The 23,166-nt window shown below is 33.8% G+C and overlaps 1 protein-coding gene across 1 annotated transcript; it reads right to left on the reverse strand.

Moving 5' to 3' along the window:
* Positions 1–16,843: 16,843 nt before the first annotated feature.
* On the reverse strand, positions 16,844–21,607 carry LOC112687106 (protein atonal homolog 8). Its single transcript, XM_025559662.1, has 2 exons — positions 21,282–21,607; positions 16,844–18,690 (listed from the first exon to the last, which is right to left on the reverse strand). Exons 1-2 carry the CDS (start codon positions 21,424–21,426, stop codon positions 17,708–17,710), a joined length of 1,128 nt encoding a protein of 375 aa, XP_025415447.1. The 5' UTR covers positions 21,427–21,607; the 3' UTR covers positions 16,844–17,707.
* Between the last annotated feature and the right edge of the window lie 1,559 nt (positions 21,608–23,166).

The following is a 23,166-nucleotide window of genomic DNA, read 5'->3' on the forward strand; positions in this document are numbered from 1 at the left end:
TTTGTTTATGTAAAATTGATCTTTATAATTATATTTTTATTCATATTTACCATATTATTCTTTTTTTTTTTAACTTTAAGTTCAAAAATTTTAAAAAAAACTAATAACATTTATATATTTTATTTTTAAATCAATTTTAAATTTAAATTTTCTTGAAGAATGTTTATAGTTATTATTTTGTTTACTTTTAAATATTTTGACAACAGTATTTTTTTTACAATTTTTGTACCTATATTTTTCATAATTTTTATCTTAACTTTATTTGAATTTATTAAAAATCAATGCGGCAGAAAGAAATAGTTTGGTAACTTCAGAGATAAGTTCCCAAATAAGTGTTGATGTGGCTTAAAATTATATGTATCCAGCTCAATGATTTCCAATAGGCCCTTGAATATCCTTTACATAAATTTGCAAAATGTTTACTGATGCAGTGAAGTATTTTAAAATGTTTTATTTGGAAAGGGGAGTTAAAATTTTACTTAAAATTAAATGATTTTATATTACTGCCAAAAATACATATAGGATGAATTATTAATTATATTATTGTACAAATATTTGTGTAGAAACATTACAACATGGTATAAATTAATGTTCTCTTTTTTTGTGCCTTAGTAGCAAGTCATTTATGACTATTTAAAATTTTTTTTCTTCTGTAGGAAGAGGGTTGAGAAACGGAAACTTTAAAAAGTGTATTGATCTGAAAAAAGAATTACCTATATTATTGTAAAATCAACATCTACCCCATTCCCCTCATATTTAAAGTAAATTGATAATAACTGCATGTGATTATTATGTTATATATTTATTTTTGAAATTTTAGACTGATATTAGATTTTTTTTATCATTTAAAAATAAAATGCTATAAATGATCTTTAAAATAAAGGAAAGAGATAAAATTATTATAATTTAAAACAATACATGGTTAAATATTTTAAAAATAATCTTATAACCATTTCCCTTGTCACTTGCACGGTCATTTTATTGATCATCGTCAGTTAAAACAATTTAAACTCGATTTAAAGTTAAACCGCAGAACAGCTTAATCTATTCTGTGATTAAACTAATAAGTGGTTTCATTATCAATTGGTTAAATTTTAACTGGACCTTAACCACAGATTAAGTTAACCGGGATATTTTGGTCACGTGTTTAAACTTAGTATAAGTTTATACTGTCGTACATAATACCACATTTTTGTTTAAAACCAAACAATGTTACCATTGAACTTTTTAATTTTATTTATTATTCTTGAAGTGAAAATATCAAATTAAATACCTATCTATTCACTTAATTTATTTATTGTTTTCAATTGTAACCATGTTACATAATTAAATCTAGATGACTGACGTGCATATAAGTTGTAGCAGTATTGATGAAGAGATTGAGTTTCTGAATTAAATAAACAAGAAGGTCATATTTATTTACAACGCGAATATATAGATACATAGATCACATAAAATAAAAGTACGATAGTGATGTTTTTTTTTTTTTTACAAAATTTCGCCTCAATGAAAAAACTTTTAAAATTGTACTGGAAATGATCCAAGAACAAATAATAACTTTTACGGAAAGGTAAATATCAATAAATATAGCTGATCGGTATTACTTATATAAAACATTATAAACTATATAGTTTACTTGATTTTAAAATATTTGGTATTTTACAATTACTCCAGCATTATATTTTTCATATTATTTGTGTATATTAGTGAAATATCCTTCACATATGTATAATAAGACAAATTTACGGTTATTACAGTCATTATGTAGTTAATAGGTAGCCATTATCATTATAATAACTAATAATTGGTCAAAAAAACGTATTTAGCACCAACCAACTTGTTTTTGACTTAATTTGAACACCTAGAGGTAGCAAATGCATATTATAAATTCTTAAAAAGAAAGTTATTATTGAAATATTACTTCTTACACTGATATACACTTAAACATTTGCTTTGCTAACTAAAACTAAAGTTAGATACCTAAGTATTAAGATCTGACCCTGCTGAGTATACCTAGAGTATATTCATGACCGTGCACATATAATATATGTATATATATATTGATAGAAAAACCAACAGCGACTCAAAGTAAAAATAATTTACATTATAGTATATATAGTTATACTCGTATATTGATTTAAATGTACAATATAAATTTATAAGTTTATACCTTAGAGTAGGGATGGGTAACTCAAAGTAACAAGATGGCCAATTTTTAGAATCAACTTTAAAATCTGGAAGGCAATAGAAAAAAAAATGAAAAATGAAAAAAGGTCATTGAAATTGACCATAAGCATTTATTTTAGGTATACAATTTAATTTTACGACTGAACCAGTATAATAAAATAAGTAGCTATGTTAACTATACCAATACATGTATATTATATTATTATGATTTAGCTGGAGTTCAATGCCAGAGAAAAATATAATATCTACATTTTACGATCAACGTGATAAAATTAAAATACTGATAAATTCTAAAAAGTTATGAAGTGATTTGAAAATGTAGCACGGGCCAGAATAAAAAGGAAGCGGATCGCCAGTTGCTCATCCCTGCCCTAAAGTAAGTATATGTTATAATATGAACAATATTAATCAAATAAAAAATCACGGGTCCTTGTGAACTATGCGTATCTTCCTATAAATTGGATAATTACCATACAAAATGATATCGTGGTTGAAAGTAGGTATTTTTGATATGAATTGGGCAAAGTAAATTGGGATAAAGTCAATATATAAATAAATTGTATTATGTAAATGTACCTCAATCAGTGGTGGATCCACGGTAGAGGGGTCACTCCCCTAAAATCAGGAAAAATATATATTAAAAATTAATAATTTCATGAATTAAGAAAAATATTTATTTTTTTAATATATGAGGGAAAGTATGTAATTTATATTTTTATTCATACAAGAAATTAGTAATCTTAGATTTGAATGAATGTATTATATTACTTACTATTATTTTGTTTCATTATCACCGACTGCAATGTTATAAAAAATATGCCAAGGGAAAACATTTTTCAAACCTCCCCTCCCAAAAAAGAAAATCCTAGATCCTGGTCCTCAATTATCATACGTGGCGAACGACGTACTATGCCTAAAACCAACATTTCAAAGCCGTTGCATGCGAGTAGGTGTACTGCTGTAAATTAGTACTAACGCAGAGGAGGTACCTATTGCTGCGTAATTTCAGTCGATATTGTCGTGTTCCTGTCTGTAAATGTATGTATCTGGTGGATCTGGATTAGGAATGCTAATAGACCACGAATTAAAGTGTCGCTATTCGAAGAAGGAAGATCACCGTCTTTAAGACGTACGTTAATTACAACAATCGGAGGCGGACTAGAAACACAACGGGGATATATGATATCCGTTTTATAATTTTTAATAGACGAACTTGCAACAACATATTATTTATAAAGCGACCTTGATTCGACGCGATATTTGAACACTGAAAACAATTTTTACTTAGGTATACCTTATTAACCGCTGGTAGAACCAATCCGGTCCTGGACAACATTATACAATACTGATCGTATATTTAACTATCATCTATCACCAATGCTTGACTTGGCAAAATTAAAGAAGAGGGACTCTATTTACTTTAAAGAAAAATATCGTCCCCAAGACTTGTTAAGCGTTATAATTCTTCTTTTTCCTTGGTTTCAGCCATTCAAGACCATACCTATAGATAAACATATTGCCACCTATCTCTATCGTCTGCTACTTCCTGCCAATGACTCTCCGGCTCCACTGTTTCAGCGTCTCTCTTAACGCAATCCTCCCATCTTAAACGTGGTTTTCCAAGAGGTCTCCTCCCTACTGGGTTTTCCTCTATTACTCTTCTTATTAATGAGTCATGCTTCCTCCAGACATGTCCTGCTCAAACTAGCCTCCTTTTTTTTATCTCTTTCACTATATCCGGTCTTTGAAAAAGGGATTGTAGTTCATCATTGTGTAATTTTCTCCATTCATTTATGAGAACATCAAAGTATGCCCCATAAATTTTCCTGAGTATTTTTCTCTCAAACACTGCCATCCCTCGTTCTTCAGTTTTTCTCAGGGGCTATGTTTCTGCTTCATACAAGACAATTGGCCTTAACAAAGTTAAGTATATTCTAACTTTTAAGTTCTTAGAGATTGCTCTTGATCTAAAAATTTTACTAAGTCCATAGAAACATTTATTAGCTGATTATAATCTCATTGAAATTTCTGTTTTTATGTTTATAAAATTGTTATTTATAAGTGTTATAATTATAACGTAATATTAGTAGAGGTATGCTAAAATTTTTGAAAATTAGTTGAGGTACTCCGTCCTCCTGCGTACCCCTACAAGTCAAGCACTGCCTATCATAGTATTACCGAGCAAATAAACATGATCATCAGTACTTATTTCTAGTATTATATTAAAATGTATTAAATAGAAACATTTATACAATATAATATTATTGATATTATTATTCTAATACTTCTGGGCTGACACGTAATCTGGTAACTGTCACCGGCCCGGGGATGTAAATGTCCCCAGCTTCTATGACTAGTCCATCTCTGACAACAGCAATGATTAATCCTAACAAAAGGAATTTTTTTTTTTACTTATGTTTTATATTATCTTAACTATGCATTATCTGTGTTATAGTCATTCATATTACGTCTGCGTATGAACACTATCCTATAATAATTAAGGTTCGGGATTTTAGACTTATCATAGACTATTCTGCAATCATTATTAAATAATATGGAAATGCAACAAGTTCAGAACCCTAATATTAATATATATACGAGTATGTATGTATGGCCTATTATGTTGCGTGCAGCAGTTCGTATTAAGAAGCGATAATTGTTTTATGTTGTTCGATAGATATTGAATTCCGACAAGGGAAAAAAAATTTTAAATTAATGTTATTCGATCAATATTGACTTTAGGCCCATAGTTGATTGGCGAAACGATTTTCATAAATTGGACAATTCGAATTCGGTGTTTAAATATAGGTATTGCCTGGAATCCATCAATGGCATGTAAAAGTTGCACCACGCAGGAGTGCATGGACGGATGGTTCAGGGAAATTTCACTAAATGTCTATTTTATCGCCTATAAAATTAACATTTAGATACAAATTAATCTGATCGAATTATTTTTTTTTATGAATTAAGAATTAATATATTTTTAACAGATCGTTGCCGAATATTTCAAAGTTATTTTTTTCCTTGCTATAAAAACGTCTTTAACAAAGTTATAACCAAGGGCATATTTGAGGGGGGCGAAGGGGGCATTTGTCCCCCCCATGGCTCGTATTTTTTTTTTGAATATAATACGTTGATTTATTTAAAAATGTAATGTATAAATAATTAAGAATATAAATTACTAGACTATCATTACAGTATGATAATAAATTCAATAATATGTCAATTTGATCACGGGTATCAATTTTTGTTTATTTTCATGTATCATAACATTTTTGGTTGTGGAACGAATAGTAAAATTATCTTCCACAGATATTACTACGGTTATAGACATTTACAACCATAACCGAGGTATTTATCAGATAATATAAAGTAATTTAAAATAACACTTTTTTTTTTACCACATATTTACTATATTTATTAGTTAGTCGTTTTTTTGGTGTATTTATGCATATTGTATATTTTTGTATTTTTTAGAGCTATGTAAGTCTTTAATAATTTTACTCGCCTATTTTTTTTTTTTTACAACATAATATCCGGTAATTTTTGTTGTGCATAGATATTTAGTAATTTTTTTGTGCACAAATGCATGCACATTTGTGTATTTTATAGAACTAGAAGTCCCTAACCCAAATAATAATCATAATAACTGACAATATTTGTTTCCATATTCTTTAACTTGCAAATATTGGCCAAAAATATATTTTTGTAAATTAAAAACATGGTTAAGATCAAGAATAGGCCAACATAGACTAACAGGTTTGGCTTTGCTGCATGTGTATAAAAATATCATTGTATCCAAAAGTAAGTAAGTTGTAAGGCAAAATTATCTTTGTATTCCCAAATGTAATTCAACGGCCTATCAAAACTTTTATCAATACAAAGTTATAATAATATTTAATAAATTAAGAAATTATGTAAAGACAGTAAATGATAAGATCTTGTTTAAAAAAAGTTTAAAAAAATATATGCTCGAAAGAAGCAGTAATTAATTTTGGTAAATGTTATTATATTTTTTATTTTTTTCTTTCATATTCATTATCATCTAAGTATTTTTTTTTTTTATTATTATTAATTTTGTTTTGGTACATTTGGTACATACTATTGTTTTCATTTTCACTATAAATTTTAATATTTGTTAATAAATTCTTTTCTTTTTTTCTATATAACTAATATCTGAAGTCTCCCCCTCTCATCACAAGCTTACTTAAAGAGAGGGGCAATCAACTCAGTTTATTGGATCATTTAACTTAATTTGTATTTATGTATTCTACCTAAGTTGAGTTGAATAAATTATTATTTATCCATTGATGAAACAATCAACAAATTTGCCAAAATGAAAAAAAGAAATTTGGAGTTTGTCATTTGACTACTTACCAACCTTATGTTTTCTAGTTAGATATTTGTTAAATTAAGTTACCTATCTTAATTGTTTATTAAAGTTTTTAAAAAATAATAGATACTATTACTACTATGATTATTTGTTGTTTTTTTATAAAGGATTCAGACTGAAGGTACAATTTTAATATAAGAACTATTTGTGTTGTTATTATTAATACTTATTTTATATGTAGTTGGTTTTAAATACAGTACCGGATTACCCATTAGGCAGAGTAGGCGCCCGCCTTAGGACCTCACTCGTTTAAGGGGCTCCCTGAAAACGGAAAACTATATTTTTTTTTTTATTTAATAATACCTGTATTTTATTTATGAATTTACAGGACAAAAGTCATTATAAAATATAATATATATTAAGTTGTAGGTATTATATGCAGTAATAATAACAAAATTATTTTGAAAAAAATAGAAATAATATTCATTTAAAAATAATTCATTTTTCTTGCAAATAAAAAAAATTAATAAAACATGATTTTATTTATTAATAATAGTTGGTTATTATTAAAGCTATTTATTTTAATTATTGGATTGTAATGTTAAAGATGTATGTAAAAATAATTTTGTAGGACCCATCATTTTAATTGCCTAGGGGCCCATAAATGTTTAATCCGGCACTGTTTAAATATATTTATTAAATAAATATTAAATTCAATTTGGTAGGTACTTGAATTTTTATTTATTCACTCGAATGAGCAACAGGAACACGAGCTGTAGATAATGAACCAGGGCCGTACCCAGGAATTTTTTAGGGGGGGTCCAACATTTTTATTTCATCTGGTCTCTAATTATAATTATAATTTAATTCAAAACCAACAAATTACTGTTAATAACTATAGTAATAGTCACAATAGTTATACACACATCACACATATTCTGCACAAAATTTTACTATATGACGTATGTACTTTAATTTGAAATCAATTTTTATTTGGTAGTAAAATGTTATAAAAAAATACATTATTTAACTAACAATAATAAATAATATTACAAAAGCAGTATAAATTAAATATGATTTATACATTATTGGTATATTATACAACCTATGAACTTTGTATATTGAAAATAATGGTAAATTAAATTATATGTATTGCACTACCGATATACTATTTACTATTAAACAATTGAGTATGTAGAAATTTCAATGCGGGGTCCAGACTCAAAAACCCCCCTTGGGTATGCCCCTGTAATGAACTGTACATTTATTTTTAAGTTTGAATTGAAGAAAAATTAGTTTCAACCCCCCCCCCCCCAAGGCCCCAACTCAAATACACCCTTGGTTATAACAGTCCGTCTCTGCATAGTGTTTTTTGATACGAAATTCTCCCCACTAGCGAAGCACTTATTCTATTTGAAAGATTATTTTGTACACAAAGAAGGGAATAATTTACACTATATAATAAAACAATAAGCGCGTTTTTAAAATCAGCATTGCGTCTGCAATTTTTTCACAAGTCCATAACAATTTATTTACTCGTTACACAAAATAAATGGTATAAAGTAATGGTTTATTAAAAAAAAAAAAACATAACATCTATTATACCTATAGGATTGTAAGTGTTGTATAACGCTTATACAATACTTCAACAAGTATTGTGGTTGAATTAAACAGTTTTCAATGCGGAAAGGTGAAGGGATTGGAGCCCACGAGATCACGTCTAAGCGTACGCGTTCAGCGATCACTGGCGGTTGTATAGTGGACGAACGTTGGCGAAGGGAGCGAATTTAACGCTCATTCGAATAAGTGCTAGTAAACAGCATGTGTTTAGCGTCTGAAGATCAAAAAAAAATATTGAATGGCACAAGCCCAAAAATGAGTATATATAGATCGTACTAAATACCTATTGAGAAGGTACACGTATATTTATAATCGCTGCACGAGAAAGTCACATTCATTCCCAGACACCGAGGCTTGTTGATGTTTGGACCGTTTCTTCGCGCGAGCATGAAGATATTTTTCATATTACGCGCGGTTAAAAGGGTACATAAATACACGTGCATATATACATATGTATATAAATCGCAGCGCGGCGAAAACAAACCGAAACACTGGTCACATGTCATCCAGACAAAAACACACACACACACATGCATTCGTTGGTGAGACTGTTACAGATGTTGAATCGACGTTATTATTATTATTACGATTACACGTTCTATTATTGTAGATCGAGTTAAATTTGGTACACGAACGCGACCGAAACGCCACTTCGTAACGGCCGAAAGCGCGTAAAACGAAAGATCGTTGAGCTCGAAAACAATTTAATTCGATCTAGAACGAAGTAACAAAACTAATTAATTATCGGCTCAAAAAAAAAAAAAAAAAAGGAATACGACACGAAGCTGGTAAAATACGCTACCTAAACAAAGGTTTACGTAATATTCAATAGTAGATATTTATCATGTATAATCAAGTCCGGATTAAGGGGGGGGGTCTAGACGGGCGATATAACCTAACCTAACCTAGGTGACAGCCCCGGTGCCCTCTCGAGTACCCAAGTGAAAGGGGCCCAAACAATTTTAAGCCGATACACATTTTTTATCATACTAAAATTAGTAGTTTTATAGACATAAATTGTATATACCTATTAATTTTATAATTGTATAATGCGATTGACAACTTGTGAAATAGTTAAAAAAAATGTATCGCACTGCGAGCATAGAGAGCAGCTTTGTAAAGCATGTTTTGTCAAAAGGGCCCAATAGGTGCTTAATCCGGCCTTGTGTATAAATGTATGACTAATTTTATGACTTTGGTGCGTAGCTAGGTATTTTAAAAGAGGATGTTATTTAAAATTAAACGACAAAATTATATACAACAAAATAATGACTTCACTTATACTTTATTGTACAATAGTATATTATACATGAATATCTGGTCATGTGTATTCTATTAATGTGCGAGAAAGTGTTTAAATATTTTATTAAAATTTCAAATGGACATTTTGCCTCTTATATATATTTTAAATCGTGTATAAAACGATACAAAATCACGGCCTTAGTTTATTAGATAAAACAGTGTAATGAGAAGCCGGGTATCAGCATTACATTACTGTTATCGTATTATGTATATATTTCGTTGTGATAAATATGTGTTCATCACGGTTCACGAGGAATGTTTACATTTATAACACTAACTTATAACATACTCAAGGGGGTGTTACTACACCTGTAACACCCCCTCTGGCCTAATATGACTGTATGACCAATGCCGCAATTATCGTTTGTAGGTTCTGGGAGTGCTAGGTTTAACAACCTTTTTGTTCTTTTTTAACAAATGCATGAAGTGATTGTTTGGAACTATAACCATTCTTAGAAAGCGAAAGTAATACGCAAACTTTACAAAAAGCATCATCTTCAATTTTTGAATACGTTAGCCTAACTCTTATTACGTACTAATTGAAATATTAAAATGTAACTAACATAATAATAAAACTTTGAAAATAAATATCATTTTTCATATGATTGTAATACTATCTATACATGTAACGAATTCCAATAATGTATAATTTAATGTAAAAAATATTTTGTCGGGGGAGCTTCAGCCCCAAAACATCACTGGCTGCAGCACTGCCCGAGCCCCTGTTAAATCATAACAAATGGACTATTGCGAACGGTTTGATTAAAATATAATTTTGCTAAAATATTAAAAATAGAAAATTAAATATTAATTTTTATTTTAATTATAGATTAATATACATAGTAGGCGCTGATTTTCTTGTGGACGATTAATATTTTTTGATTCCTTGTATCGGCTGATGTTTATGCATTATTAGTGTGCCGATAACGAATTAATGCCAAGAGGCTGCAATCCATTTTCCCCTTCGCTTATATTGTGTTATATTATATGTTGATATAGTATTGACTATATAGTAGGTATTATTTATTAACAGGGCTAGGATTTGTATGCAATAAAAAATTTAAAATATGCATTTTATTTACCAAAATATGCAAAAATATGCATTAAAATTTTTATAAGATAAACACAAAAATGATTCTTGTTTGTCTTCTTAATATAATATAATTGTGAAATAAAATAAAATAATTTAAAATAAAATGTATGTTTGATAAAAAATAATCAAGTTTTATACTTTAATCAGCAGGGCTAGAGTTAAATACAAAATATTAAAATTAAATTATAAATATTAATTACAAAATATACTATAAAACATTATTTTTTCGCATTCTTATAATCGAAATATGCAATAATATTCATTTTACTCAATATATGCTATAATATGCATTTTATCTAAAATATGCAAAAACATGCAAAATAAAAACACCACCATTTATCTTATCATGAGGTGATTCGTGGATATTACTGACAAAATCAATAATTAGAAGTCGCAAAAGAAACATGCTGTTGCATACAAATTCTAGCCCTGTTTGTTAATTTATACTAGTAAAAAGAGAAATGGTCAGTATTTTTTTAGGGTATAATGGTACTTGGGTTCCACTATATTTGCTTGAACACTCACCAATATGTACCAAGTTGCGGCACTGTTTATGACTGTATCAAAAAAAAAAAAAATTAAATACATTTACCATAAGAGAATGAAGAAGCCTAATGTTAGGGGGGAGGCGGTCACCACATCGCCAGCCTCATAAATCCGCCCCTGATTTGAGTATTATCATTGGGCAAAAATATTGTATTTATAATCCTACGACCGTGCTAATTAGTCATTGTACTAATCAAAACGGATTCGTTGTTGATTGAATCCCGTGATTGCCCGTGCACAAAAGCAGTATCAAACTTTCTAATTGCTGTGCCGTCGTTACCGTTGTTTCCGTCAAAATTGCCCTCGCCCGACTACGATGATAATATTATTACGTCTCTTGCCACGCTCTAAAAATCGTTACCACGCATTATTGGATGCGATATGTTTATGCGTCCGTAAAACACGTTGGACTAAAAAAAAAAAAAAAAATACTTTTTATTTGTGCAATTGTTGGCGTACAGCCGTATTCTCGGTGTTATATGCGTTACGAGTATTCCGATGTAGTGGTATCTACATGCTACAGTAGCTATATGTAGTTTTACACATCGTACTGGCCCAACGTAATTCGTATTTTACTTGTTCATTATCGTCCGCATATGTGTTGCCAGGATTTTCATTTGACGAGGGGAGGGGGGGTGCATCATGCATAGTATATATGCCGATCAATACGCTTTCGAATTGTATGATGATACAAAATTATTTAAATTTTTTTCGGTGGCTAAAAAGCAATGCTAGAAAATCCGATAATGATAAAAGTAGCCACTATCCTATGTTTTTAAATACTATTATAATTTTTTTAAATCTTGGGGGGTGAAAGTGCACCCCTTTGCACCTCTATCGAGGCACCCATTGTTTTCCGTTTACCTTGCAGCATAATATCTAGTATACGCTCCGGCGCATGCATGCGTGCATGCATGCAATTGAACATGTTCAGTTCAAAACTTTCGAGTGCCAAAATGATTCGTCTAGGTTTCAACCGTGGCGAACTTCACACATTACTGGACGACAAAAAAGAAAAACTTCAAAATAATTATTCAATTGTAGAATAAACTTATAAATGACAATATCGAAGAAAATCGATATTGTGTTGCATAAAGGTGACAAACCTAATACAGGGATATGTATACTCAGTGTTGAAGGTGTGAAACCAACCGGTCGCTATCTTCGTTGAAATCGTTTAGCAAATTTATCTCATGCCTGTGTACGGTGGTCAGAAAAATATTTTGGGGCAGTTTTAAATTTTTTCGTACATAATTACCAAATTTTCAATTTTAATAAGTTGATTGAACACAAGTTAAAATGTGAAATATGTTACTATTTATGATGATGACATAACATGGTACCAATGGTTTTGGTTGTAAATTTTTCAAAATAAGAGAGATATTTCGGGGCCGGAGGGGTGTTATAACCTGTTAACTTCCCCCCCCCTTGGAAACGTCACTGCCTGTGTATCATTTTGACATACACAGGTAGTAGTTATGAATGTATTACGTTGTATTATTAATACAATCTGGGACCAAATCATTTCCACGAACGCAAATATTGTCAAATAAATATACCTATCATTTTTCGCTCAAAACGATTTAGGGGCGGCGCTAATTTTTGGTTCGAGGGCGTTAAGCACCACCATCTGGCACCCACGCGTGTGCACCAAAATGAGTTTACGTTACAGTTACCACGTGTACGACGCGTTTAATTTCATAAACACGGTCGCACGCGGTACGTGATTATTGCCGACCGGACCATGTAAGATTACGGCCGCGGTGTGTCAGCCATTCGTTTTAGCAGTGGTGTATTTACGGGGGGTCCAGGGGTACTGGGCCCCCCCAGAAACTCTCCAAAAAATAAAAAATTAACAAAAATTCTTGCATATTTGCAGAATTGGCTATGTTAAACATTCACAGGGAAGTTGAAATTAACGTAAGGGCAATCGAAACGTGACAAATTCAGTAGTTCGACAGTCCTTGTCTGCGCGACATTCATGTGTTCACCACATCTACGTCTGTGCGAAAACCCGAACATGGACCAGTGCAACCATGAAGCCTACGAGTGCGAGCCACAGGAAAATGAAAACGCGTCGCTTCTGTGCCGGGTCAGGGACGCGTGCCGCGAGGTGCGCAGCTGGAGCGACCGCAGTGCGGTGCGCGCGTGGACACCGTACGACGTCCCAACGGACGGGTTGCTGGCCGAGTTATTTTCTGCCACGGAACAGGAACAGGAACAGGAGTCTGTCGGCCGGAGCGGCAGTTTCGCGGACGTCCTAGTGTACGTGGCCCAACGCGCCCGGCTGGTGCTGGTGCACGTTGCGCTGATGGCCGCGTTCGTGATCGGCGCGCTGGTCATACCCGTCCGGTCCACCGCATTCCTGGTGCACCGGCTGGGCGACGTGCGACGTGTGCACGCGGCCCTGCGCTGCCATCCGTCCTACGACCCCAGTCGCGGCCATCTGTCCGTCGTCCGCTACGCGTGGCTAGAGTTCGCCGTCCACGCGGCCGTCGTGCTGATTATCAACACGCTCGTGGTGTTCGTGGTATACGCACCCGTCTACCACGTGCTCCACCGCGTACTGAACGCCATCCTGCCTCTTTTGAGCAACGTGTTGGTGTCGATCAGGTACGGGATGATCGCGGCCGCGTTGCTGTGATGCATCACCGGCGATTGGTAATATCCCGGTAGCATATTAGCATTCTGGGGTCGGTCTCGGCACCGGTTATCATTTTAGCTTTCTGATTGGTCGTTTGGTTTTGCCGCGCTTTTTAAAAACTGTTACCTATAACCTTGTTATCTAGTATTATGTGTTATTTAATATTATCGAATTGCAAAGCCTATTTATTATTTATGATACTATTATAAAGTATGAATATAAACAATCTTTAAAAGGGTTTTTACTTTTTGTAGGTAGCTTTTTAAGTAAAATTTTTTAAGTCAAAAAGTATCTTAAAATGATTTTTTGACTTTTTGTTGAATATAATATAATATAATATTATAATAATCTTCTAATTTGATTTCTGACTTTTGACTTTTAGTTGTTAGTTTTTCAAATAAAATATTATAAATCAAAAAGTATCTTAAAATGTTTAAATTAATGGAATTTGATAATAATTCATTTCGTTCTAATATGTTTTCCGAACAAGATATTTGTAACTGGATTAGTGTTCATAGTAAAATATTAATACAAGCTGGTGTGTGAAATCATATTAGAACGAAATTAATTATCAAATTCTACTAATTTAAACATTTTAAGAAACTTTTCGACTTATAATATTTTACTTAAAAAGCTACCTACAAAAAGTAAAAACCCTTTTAAAGATTATTTATATTCACACTTTATAAAAAAAAAATAGTAAATATGCGTTGCAATGTGATAATATTAAATAACACATATACCAGATAACAGTTTTTAAAAAGCGTGGCTAAATCAAACGACCTCTTATGGTAAATCGGACTCATAGGCTTCTTACATTGTTTTTAATACTGGCATTTTTAGTTACACTGTATACGTTTGTAGTCAAGGAAACAAAACTGAAAAAATTGAGAGAAAAAATGATTTCAAATAAAACAATCATGATAATTTTAAATATATTTATTATAAAAAGTATAAAAACTATAATCGCATAATTAACTTAAATTGGTACGTAAAATTACGAGTTAATATTTATTTTACATGTAATTTGGTCACTCGTGCGTTTGCGTGTTTATATACGCTCAAATCCAATTAATCCTCATTTACATAATATTACCAATAATGTACATTGATCATTGTGCAACGGTTGTACATCCAAATGACCGTAAGAACCTTAAAATGTTTAACCTTTTATTTTAAATAATTTTAAATGTTTTAAATTTTAGTTATTATTATATGTTTATTAATTCAGTAAATACCAACAGCCAGCATATGTAAAACTAGATATATTCCTGGGTTAAAAGCTTAACTTTAAAAAGATCAAATTGTACTTAAATACTATAGCGGTGAATGTAGATTTTAAAAAGACGGACATGTTTTGGCGATTGCCACTTCCTCAAACTGATCGTTGATCAATAAAATTGAAAGATGATCCATAAATTGTGTTATTCAGTAATCAACGTATTCCACGTTAATGCATAATCGAGGAAAATCAGATGAATACAATTATGTGTTAAAAAATTGCTTTAATGAGAATGATTTTTATATTTTATTGCACACCTTTTTAAAAAATCTAATTTTAAAGTTATTGTATTATGTCCTCTATTTATATAGCATAGGTATAACGTAATTTGATTGAAATGTTGGCATTTATATATCTAATCGTAAGACAGTGAAAATATAAACCTATTGTTATGCTATTTTTATTGTCATTCAATATTTAACAACTGTACGGCGTTTCTCCCAAAACAATGACAACTTATTAATTTCTCTCGGTGAATACAAATTATGATCAACCCTCTTACAATATCTGCGGTTAACATAAGGTTCGAAAGAATGAGCTATTCGATTTTAAAACCTTAAAACCTTCGAGTAATTTTTTTTTTAATTATAAGAAATTTAGCTACAGTGTAAGAAATCATAATTCTAAAGTGTACTATTAAAAGCATAAACGAGAACTATGACCGATGGTCGTAAGACACGACGTTGTTTCGATCAGTGAATCCCAGTCAAACCAGTTGGATTTACTTTTTTGGTTTTGCACAATATTTCCCGCACCTTTAATCACTGCTGCCCGTGATTGACGGTTAATGTTGGTATATATAATAAATATACAATAAATAATATATACTATAATATATATTATTATAATAATATAATAAATAATATAATAATATATACAATAAATACTAATACAATAATTTACTATTGCAGTATACTATAGTGGTGTACCATGTGCGCCACATATTAACTCGCACTCAGCGCAAAAAATTATTTTCGATTGAAGTTACCTGTCAGCTTGGCACTCAACTCTCATGACGAATGGGTCGTGTCAAACTTTTCGACGTACGATTGTTAACTGCAATACCTACTGCAACAGTACTGCACTAAACTCTGCCCATAATTTTCGTGGACATTGAAGAGCAGTATCAGTATCTCGACTTCATTCCCTACAGTGGTTAGTCCGAAGATTAGGTAAGGCCTTTCATAAATTCAGTTCTGGACGAAAACTTTATATACGTACATTGTATACCCAACGAGTGTTCATTAAATAATTTCGTGATCAAATCGGATCGGACTTTAATGCTGTTCAAAACATTGAACGGTTCGTTTCATAGCTTATGTGGTATAAGTAATATTTGTAAAAAAATCGTCAATTTTATTAACAAGAACGTAAAACGGTTTTTATACCACGCGATGTGTTAAAGGTATACGATATCATAGCTTGTGGGAACCGACGTTGTTATGATCCGTCGAGCGGTGTGTTGGTATTAATTTCGGTCTATCATCTTCAGCACCGCTCCTCACAATCACAACAATAGTCATGAATTATGGTCGATGATTCGCCATTCGATTGTAACGTAATTTACGGTCCTAACCACAACTGTACGCGCGTAACAATAGATGTGAAATCCAGTGATTGGTGCAAAGGTCAAATCAAGTTTGTACATATTTAGACTCTGCTCAGATGGTAGGTAGTCATTTAAATAAAATTTTATTATTTGATACAACACGTCAAAGGAAAAAAAAATACATAAATATAGCCGATATATATGGGCTTAATAAGATATGTTATATATAAATATATATATTGTAATTGCGTATACGTTTGTATACAATTTACATATAAATAATAATTGACTAGTATACGTATTTAAATGTAAATAACAGAACGAAAAAAAAATTTAAAAATAAAAATAATAATAGGATAAGTAATGAGAGACGGGGAGGGCAGTATCAACAGTGACGATAAATTACGCGCACGTGGAATTTACAAAAAATAGAGTAACGAAAACATATGTATTATACGAACTGTGGTATGACGATAATTTTATAACAATAATTATGGCGTATATTAACAAAATATTTTTGGAATGTATGCTACGTATAAAATATTGTCGCTATCGTAACTGCAGTTAACCCTATACTGCAGGCGCACAAGCTCAACGGTTACATATGTTTAGGTGTGCGTTTATGTGTGTATACATAGTTATTTTTATAGGTCAACACACGTATACACACACACACACACACACACACACATACACACGACCTTACGACGAGCGACAAGTGCTGGCCATGTGTTTTAACATGTGCGGGAGCTCGAGAGTCTTGCGTGTGATCCTCGGGGGTAAAAAAAAGGTGCGTACGAACAACGGGTGACTCGATGCTCCGACTGCAGTGTCGGGGACCGACAGCGATAGCGTTTACTGCTGTTGCTGCTGCCTGTTCCCGGATTTCGTCCTGAATATTGCGGTCGGTCGAAACGCGTATCCCACGGGCATCCCCGTTCGGGGTTTTTGAATGTTCAATGCTGATCGGACTCCACAGCGTGACGACGCGTTCCAAGCGTACTCGGCGTTTAAGGCGGACAGCGATCAATTTGCGACACTCGAAACCTCCCGTCGGTTCGCCGATTCACGATTTCGCGAATTGGAATCTCGTAACTTCGGTCTTACACTACCGGATGTGAACGTTTCCGGTGTCTTTCGCCCATCCCCGTTCACTGCTGCTCGTCCTTCCTCTTCCTCGCCTTGCCCTCCATGTGTATGATCCCGGTGACGTTGTCCACGCACTCGGCCACGGACGGCCGGTCCTGCTCCGCGCTGTAGTCCATGTCCAGCAACCGGGACAGCGTGAGTATGTACGCGCTCGCTATGCGTATCGTCGACAGTTTCGACAACTTCTGATTCCTGGAGTATGAAGGGATGGTGGCGCGGAGCGTGTCGAAAGCCGCGCTGATCGTGTGCACCCGGGACCGCTCGCGGGCGTTGGCCTCGATCCTCCGGGCCCGGGACATGTTCTTGCTGTACCTGGTGGTCGCCGTGGTCGTCGCGGTGCAGGCGTCATTCCCGGCGGTGGTGCCGATTGCGGTGGTACCGGTGGTGCCCGTTGCGCTGCAACACTCGTTCGCAATGGCCGTGCGGCCACGCAGCTCGACGGGTTGTCGCTCGGCTGTGGTCGCCAGGTCCACCGGCCGGACAGGCAGCGCCACGTTCGCTCGCCCCTTGGTCAGGTCCAGCGGTTGTGGTTCGGCCGGTGGTTCTCTGCGCCGCTGCGTCAGCGTCAATATCCTGTCCACGTTTCGTATGTCTTGGAACAGCCGCAGGCCCACGTCCGACGACGACTCGTCACTGCTCCATGGCCTGAACGGCGGACAAGCGGCCATGTTCACCGACAGCACGGTCTCGGTGGCCGTGGTGGTGGTGGCCGCGACCGCCGCTTTGGTCCTGCTCGACTTGGCCGGACACCCGTCATCCCCGTCGTCCGATTCGTCGCCCGACCGTCTCCGCTTGTACGGCCTCCCGTGGTGTTCGCCGTTGTTGCCACCACCGCCACCGCCGCCGGCCACCGAAACGTCCACGCCCGAATCCTCGCTCTGATCCGTGGTCGGCGTGTGCGTTTCCCGTTTGATCGCGGCTGCGGTCATCGTGTCCGCGCCGCACGACGACGAAGACGTGTCGTCCGTGTTATGTTTTCCAGCGTCTGCAAAACGTTCGAAAAGCACACGTTATTAAGCACAGTGTTCCAAGTCGCGTGCCGTTCAAATATTGCCGTGCTAACGCAAACATATTTAAACGTCTCGGTGAGGGGAAATGGGGGAGGGGATATCGTTTTAACGGAAACAAGTGGTTGATGAGTCGTGCACGAAATACGACGCGTTCTTACATTACAGTGCGTTACAAGGACGTATCTATCAACTGTTCGTCGTTATTGCCAGTACCGCACGAACTCGTCCCAAGCATTCAGATTTAAAAAAATACGCTCAAACGTTTGAAAGTTTAAAAAATCCACCGGTCCACGACTAATATTACCGATCGATACTTCGCGTAGTGTTCCGTAAAAACGTATTTCTATTCGGAAATCACAAAAAACGAATAAAAAAAAAAAAACATTCAATTATCAAAATTTGATCACCATGATTATCGTATTTAATTTTATTAGCAATTGAACTGAGTTTACGCTTAATTTCTGGTAATCGTCCATTGTAATACGGATTTTTCAACAATTAGATTCTTATTCAATTGATTCGATCAAAAAGCGTTTGGAATCTTTTGCGTGTTATTACCTAAATATAAACAGATTTGTGTAATAGCCACTAGGTTATTCGACCCTAATTTTTTTTAAACATATTAGTATGAAACAGTCGTTTTTCGATTTTCAGTTAGTACCAAATTTATACTTGATAGATTTTCGACCATATTGATCTTACGTATGACTGAGTAGAATTTAATTTCCATTTCCGGATTAGGTTAATGAATCTAGTAGTCGATCGCAACTTAAATTTCGGACGTGTTTATTTTTTTTTTTTTGCATTGTGATTTTCTGCATGTCATTGCGATTATTATTGAAATATTGTATACCTACGTAAAGCATAATATGGACGCATGCACGCCCGAGTTTCAATTTTTTTTTTTTTGTTTTAATCCTTCAACGCGTTCCGCTCAATATCGCGACATTATGAGCTTTTCAACACACAATTTCCATACAATTTTTTTTTTTTATGTCATTGTTATACACGTCGAAACAACTATTTTATGATAAATATATACATTTTTTGAGTGATAACGAGTACTTATGTTATATTTCCCTGAACTGAATACATACGTAAACTTAAACATGGTGTTCAATTACTATTGTTTAGTTAAGACTTAGAATTCTCTAAGAGAAATGAGAACTTTAATTCGTACCGTCAATCAAAATAAGTAAAAATTTTCAATATGAAAGAGTCCGGATAGTGTTGAATATTATGTTGGGATTGAAATGCTAAACGTATTTATTAACATTGTATTTATACATTTTCACTTCAAACACATACAATTTACAATAAAAATAGAGATTTTCAGGTTTAATAAGATAGAATTTACATTTTTTTTTCATATTAATCTTAATAATTTTAAAACAATTCCGTGGATCGTTTTCCATTTTTTAAACTATTTCACGGAGTAGGTCTTTAATTATAAATTAATACAGTATAAAAATGATTTTAATATTATGAACAAACAAGTAGTTGTAATAATATAATATTGTATAATATTAGAAAATAAAGGCTATTTTATATTATCTTATAAATTAATTTGAATATTAATATTAACAATATGTTTAAATGAGAAAATTTCATAAGGTAGCTTGTGTATTAAATATTTTGTTTCACTATTTATTATATTTTATTTAAGTATTGACTGTATTATATCTATCTACGCCTAATTAATTATTGGATTACGTTCTGTGCATGTTACCAAAATATAAAATTATATTATTCTACACAACTAATGCTTGTCATCATTTAGACTTATTGTATCTTAGATTAAACCTACGCATTTTGTCACCCCGTATTCTAAGAACTATGCAAATTGATATTTCTTTAAATACTACTGTCTAACAATGTCGGTATTACTGGTCTATTTTTTTTTTTATAACAATAGAATTTTTAGTATTTTGAATCAAGATTCATTCATAAGGATTGTATTGTAGGCGTTATATTATATAGGGCTATAAATCCCTGCGTGGGCAATAAGAATTTTTCTAAAGCTAGGTGTGATCGAAATCAAATATCTTGTAAGAACAAATGTTTAAAGGATAAGTAATTTTAAAATTATTTAATGACGTAGCTATATTATATGCCGTATCGTAACAATACTATTGATAACAACTAATTAAATTCGAAAATGTTTCAAAAGTTTACTATCGGTGCAAAACCATCATTCAGAAAAAATACCAAAATTATGATTTAAAATCGAAATAGACGATCTAACAATGCCATGGAAGTAAAAATTTAAAATCGTTTACGATAATATTTGACGTGTTTAGAATTATATTTCGATTAAACTTCACAGCACTTGGCTATTTAAGCGCAATAAAATAATAATTTCGAAAAGGTAAAATGTAAGAAATTATAACGTCAAATCTATTATTGAATGACAATAAAACGCTTTAGGAAACAATTATTGAAAAATGACTGAGAACTGAATTGATCAAAGGAAACAGAATACAAATAAAAACATCTTTATAAAATCATTAACATATGTGGTGTGCACAGTACGCTTCGTATACAATATTAATCGTACAAAACTTACATAAATGAAACAAGTCCGTCTCGCCTCCGTGTATCCTGTGCAGCGTATCCTTGCAGATGTTCGGGGTCAGTCTGTTTTGCAAAAGCCCATCTAAAGCGATGCGAGAAGTCACCATTATACGGGAGGAGACGGTGGGAGATAACATCAACGAAACACGACCGAATATCGATCTCGTAATATTTGCGCACGTTCGCACTCGAAGTGAAAATCAATCGTTAATGTTGTTAAGGAAAGAAAAACAAAAAAATAAAAATACGTATTGAACTGAAAATCTGGGCGGACCACGAGCGTTCGCGTCGACTTCTAGACCACTACTGGTGACTGGTCAGCAGCGCGCGGTAGTCTTCAGGTCTCCGCCGCATTGTTCGGTTTGAACATGTGGTCCCGTCCCATCCCATCCCGCGCTCGTTCAAACACACACGCACACGCGCGCATGGCGCTCACACACACACATTAACCCGTACGTTGCACGAAAACATGTGTGTACACAATAATATTTTGATATCGTTCATCAACACCGTACAATGTCCGTGACGAACGCCGTGTGCAACGAGCGTTTTCCGGCGGAGCCCGGCCGTCGTATGCAGGGGCCCCGGTATACAGTGCCGGCCCTATCGGAGGAGGAGGATTAGGGGATCGATCCGTGCGGCAGCACCGAGCCTCGCTTGCTATAAATCACGATCATCGCTTCTTCTATAAATAATCTCATAATTGTCGCCGGAATCGTTTATTATTATTATCGAAGAAAATCAAAATTATATCCTAGACCTTAAAGTTTATAGAACTGTATGAGAATAAAAATAATTGAAATAAATATATATGGGGCCCCGTAGAATTCTGCACCGGGCCCTAATATCCATCGGGACAGCACTGCCGCCGCATGTTCGGTACACAAGTCTGCTCGGCTGCAGCGCGACCGTCGACGTGTTTGCCGCACGAGCGAGGGCGGATCTGAAGCTTGTTTTTATAGGGAGGGCGAGGGACGAAAATTATATTATCACTTTTATTTTATTTTATTATACATAACACCATTGGTGTATCATCGTGAAACATGCTGACTGAACCTATACAAAGATATACATAGTATTCGATAGAAAATGTTTATAAATATTTATTATGTAACCTGCGTGACCGTGTTGCGGGCCATATACTACCGGTTTGAATGACAATTTTAACCATATGTGTTTACCCGTTTGAGTAAAACGGATCATGTATAGTTGAAACCGATAAAATAAAATTTGAATGAACAAAATCAATTTTTTTTGATTTTTGTCCGGGTCGTGTTGTCAGTTATACCCGAACTAATAACAAGATTGTACGTGTACTCGTATACGTATACGCAAACACGTATGGGTAAACAGTATAGCAGTGTATGACATAGATGTGCTTGCGGGGGTTGTTCGTGCACATCCAGAATTTTGTAAATGAGGCCCTACAATTTAAGGAATAGAGTAAGCAGTCCAACTGAGATTTCTCAAATTAAATGTAATTTATTCCAAAATATTTGGTAAAAAATAAATGATATTTCGTAATTCTTCTTCTTCTTCTTCGGGTAGCCGGCCACTAGGACCATCCCGTCAAACACCCTTTTCTTCAACCATCTCTGTCGGATGCTCGTTCCTTCCAATCTGACCTTCCACCTAAGGCGATTACATCTTTTTTAACCAGATCTTCCCATCTCATGCGAGGTCTTCCCAGCGGCTTCTTCCCTATAGGATCTTTTTCTAATATTATACGTAGTAAGGGATTCTGGCTTCGCCAAGCATGTCCGGCCCACTTTAATCTTTTACTCCTTATTATCTCCAATATATTCGGCTTCTGGAAGAATAATTCTAGCTCATTATTTGTTCTTACTCTTCACTCATTGCTATTTCAATCTATCACC

This window comes from Sipha flava, unplaced genomic scaffold (assembly GCF_003268045.1).
Source record: "Sipha flava isolate LNK unplaced genomic scaffold, YSA_version1 331_pilon_pilon, whole genome shotgun sequence".
Lineage (NCBI taxonomy): Eukaryota > Metazoa > Arthropoda > Insecta > Hemiptera > Aphididae > Sipha > Sipha flava.

Coding starts and splice junctions, on each gene's coding strand:
- LOC112687106 (XM_025559662.1), bottom strand. CDS start 21,426: ATGTTATCTCCCACCGTCTCCTCCCGTATAATGGTGACTTCTCGCATC. Junction 18,691..21,281: donor GACGGACTTGTTTCATTTAT/GTAAGTTTTGTA, acceptor AACGTTTTGCAG/ACGCTGGAAAACATAACACG.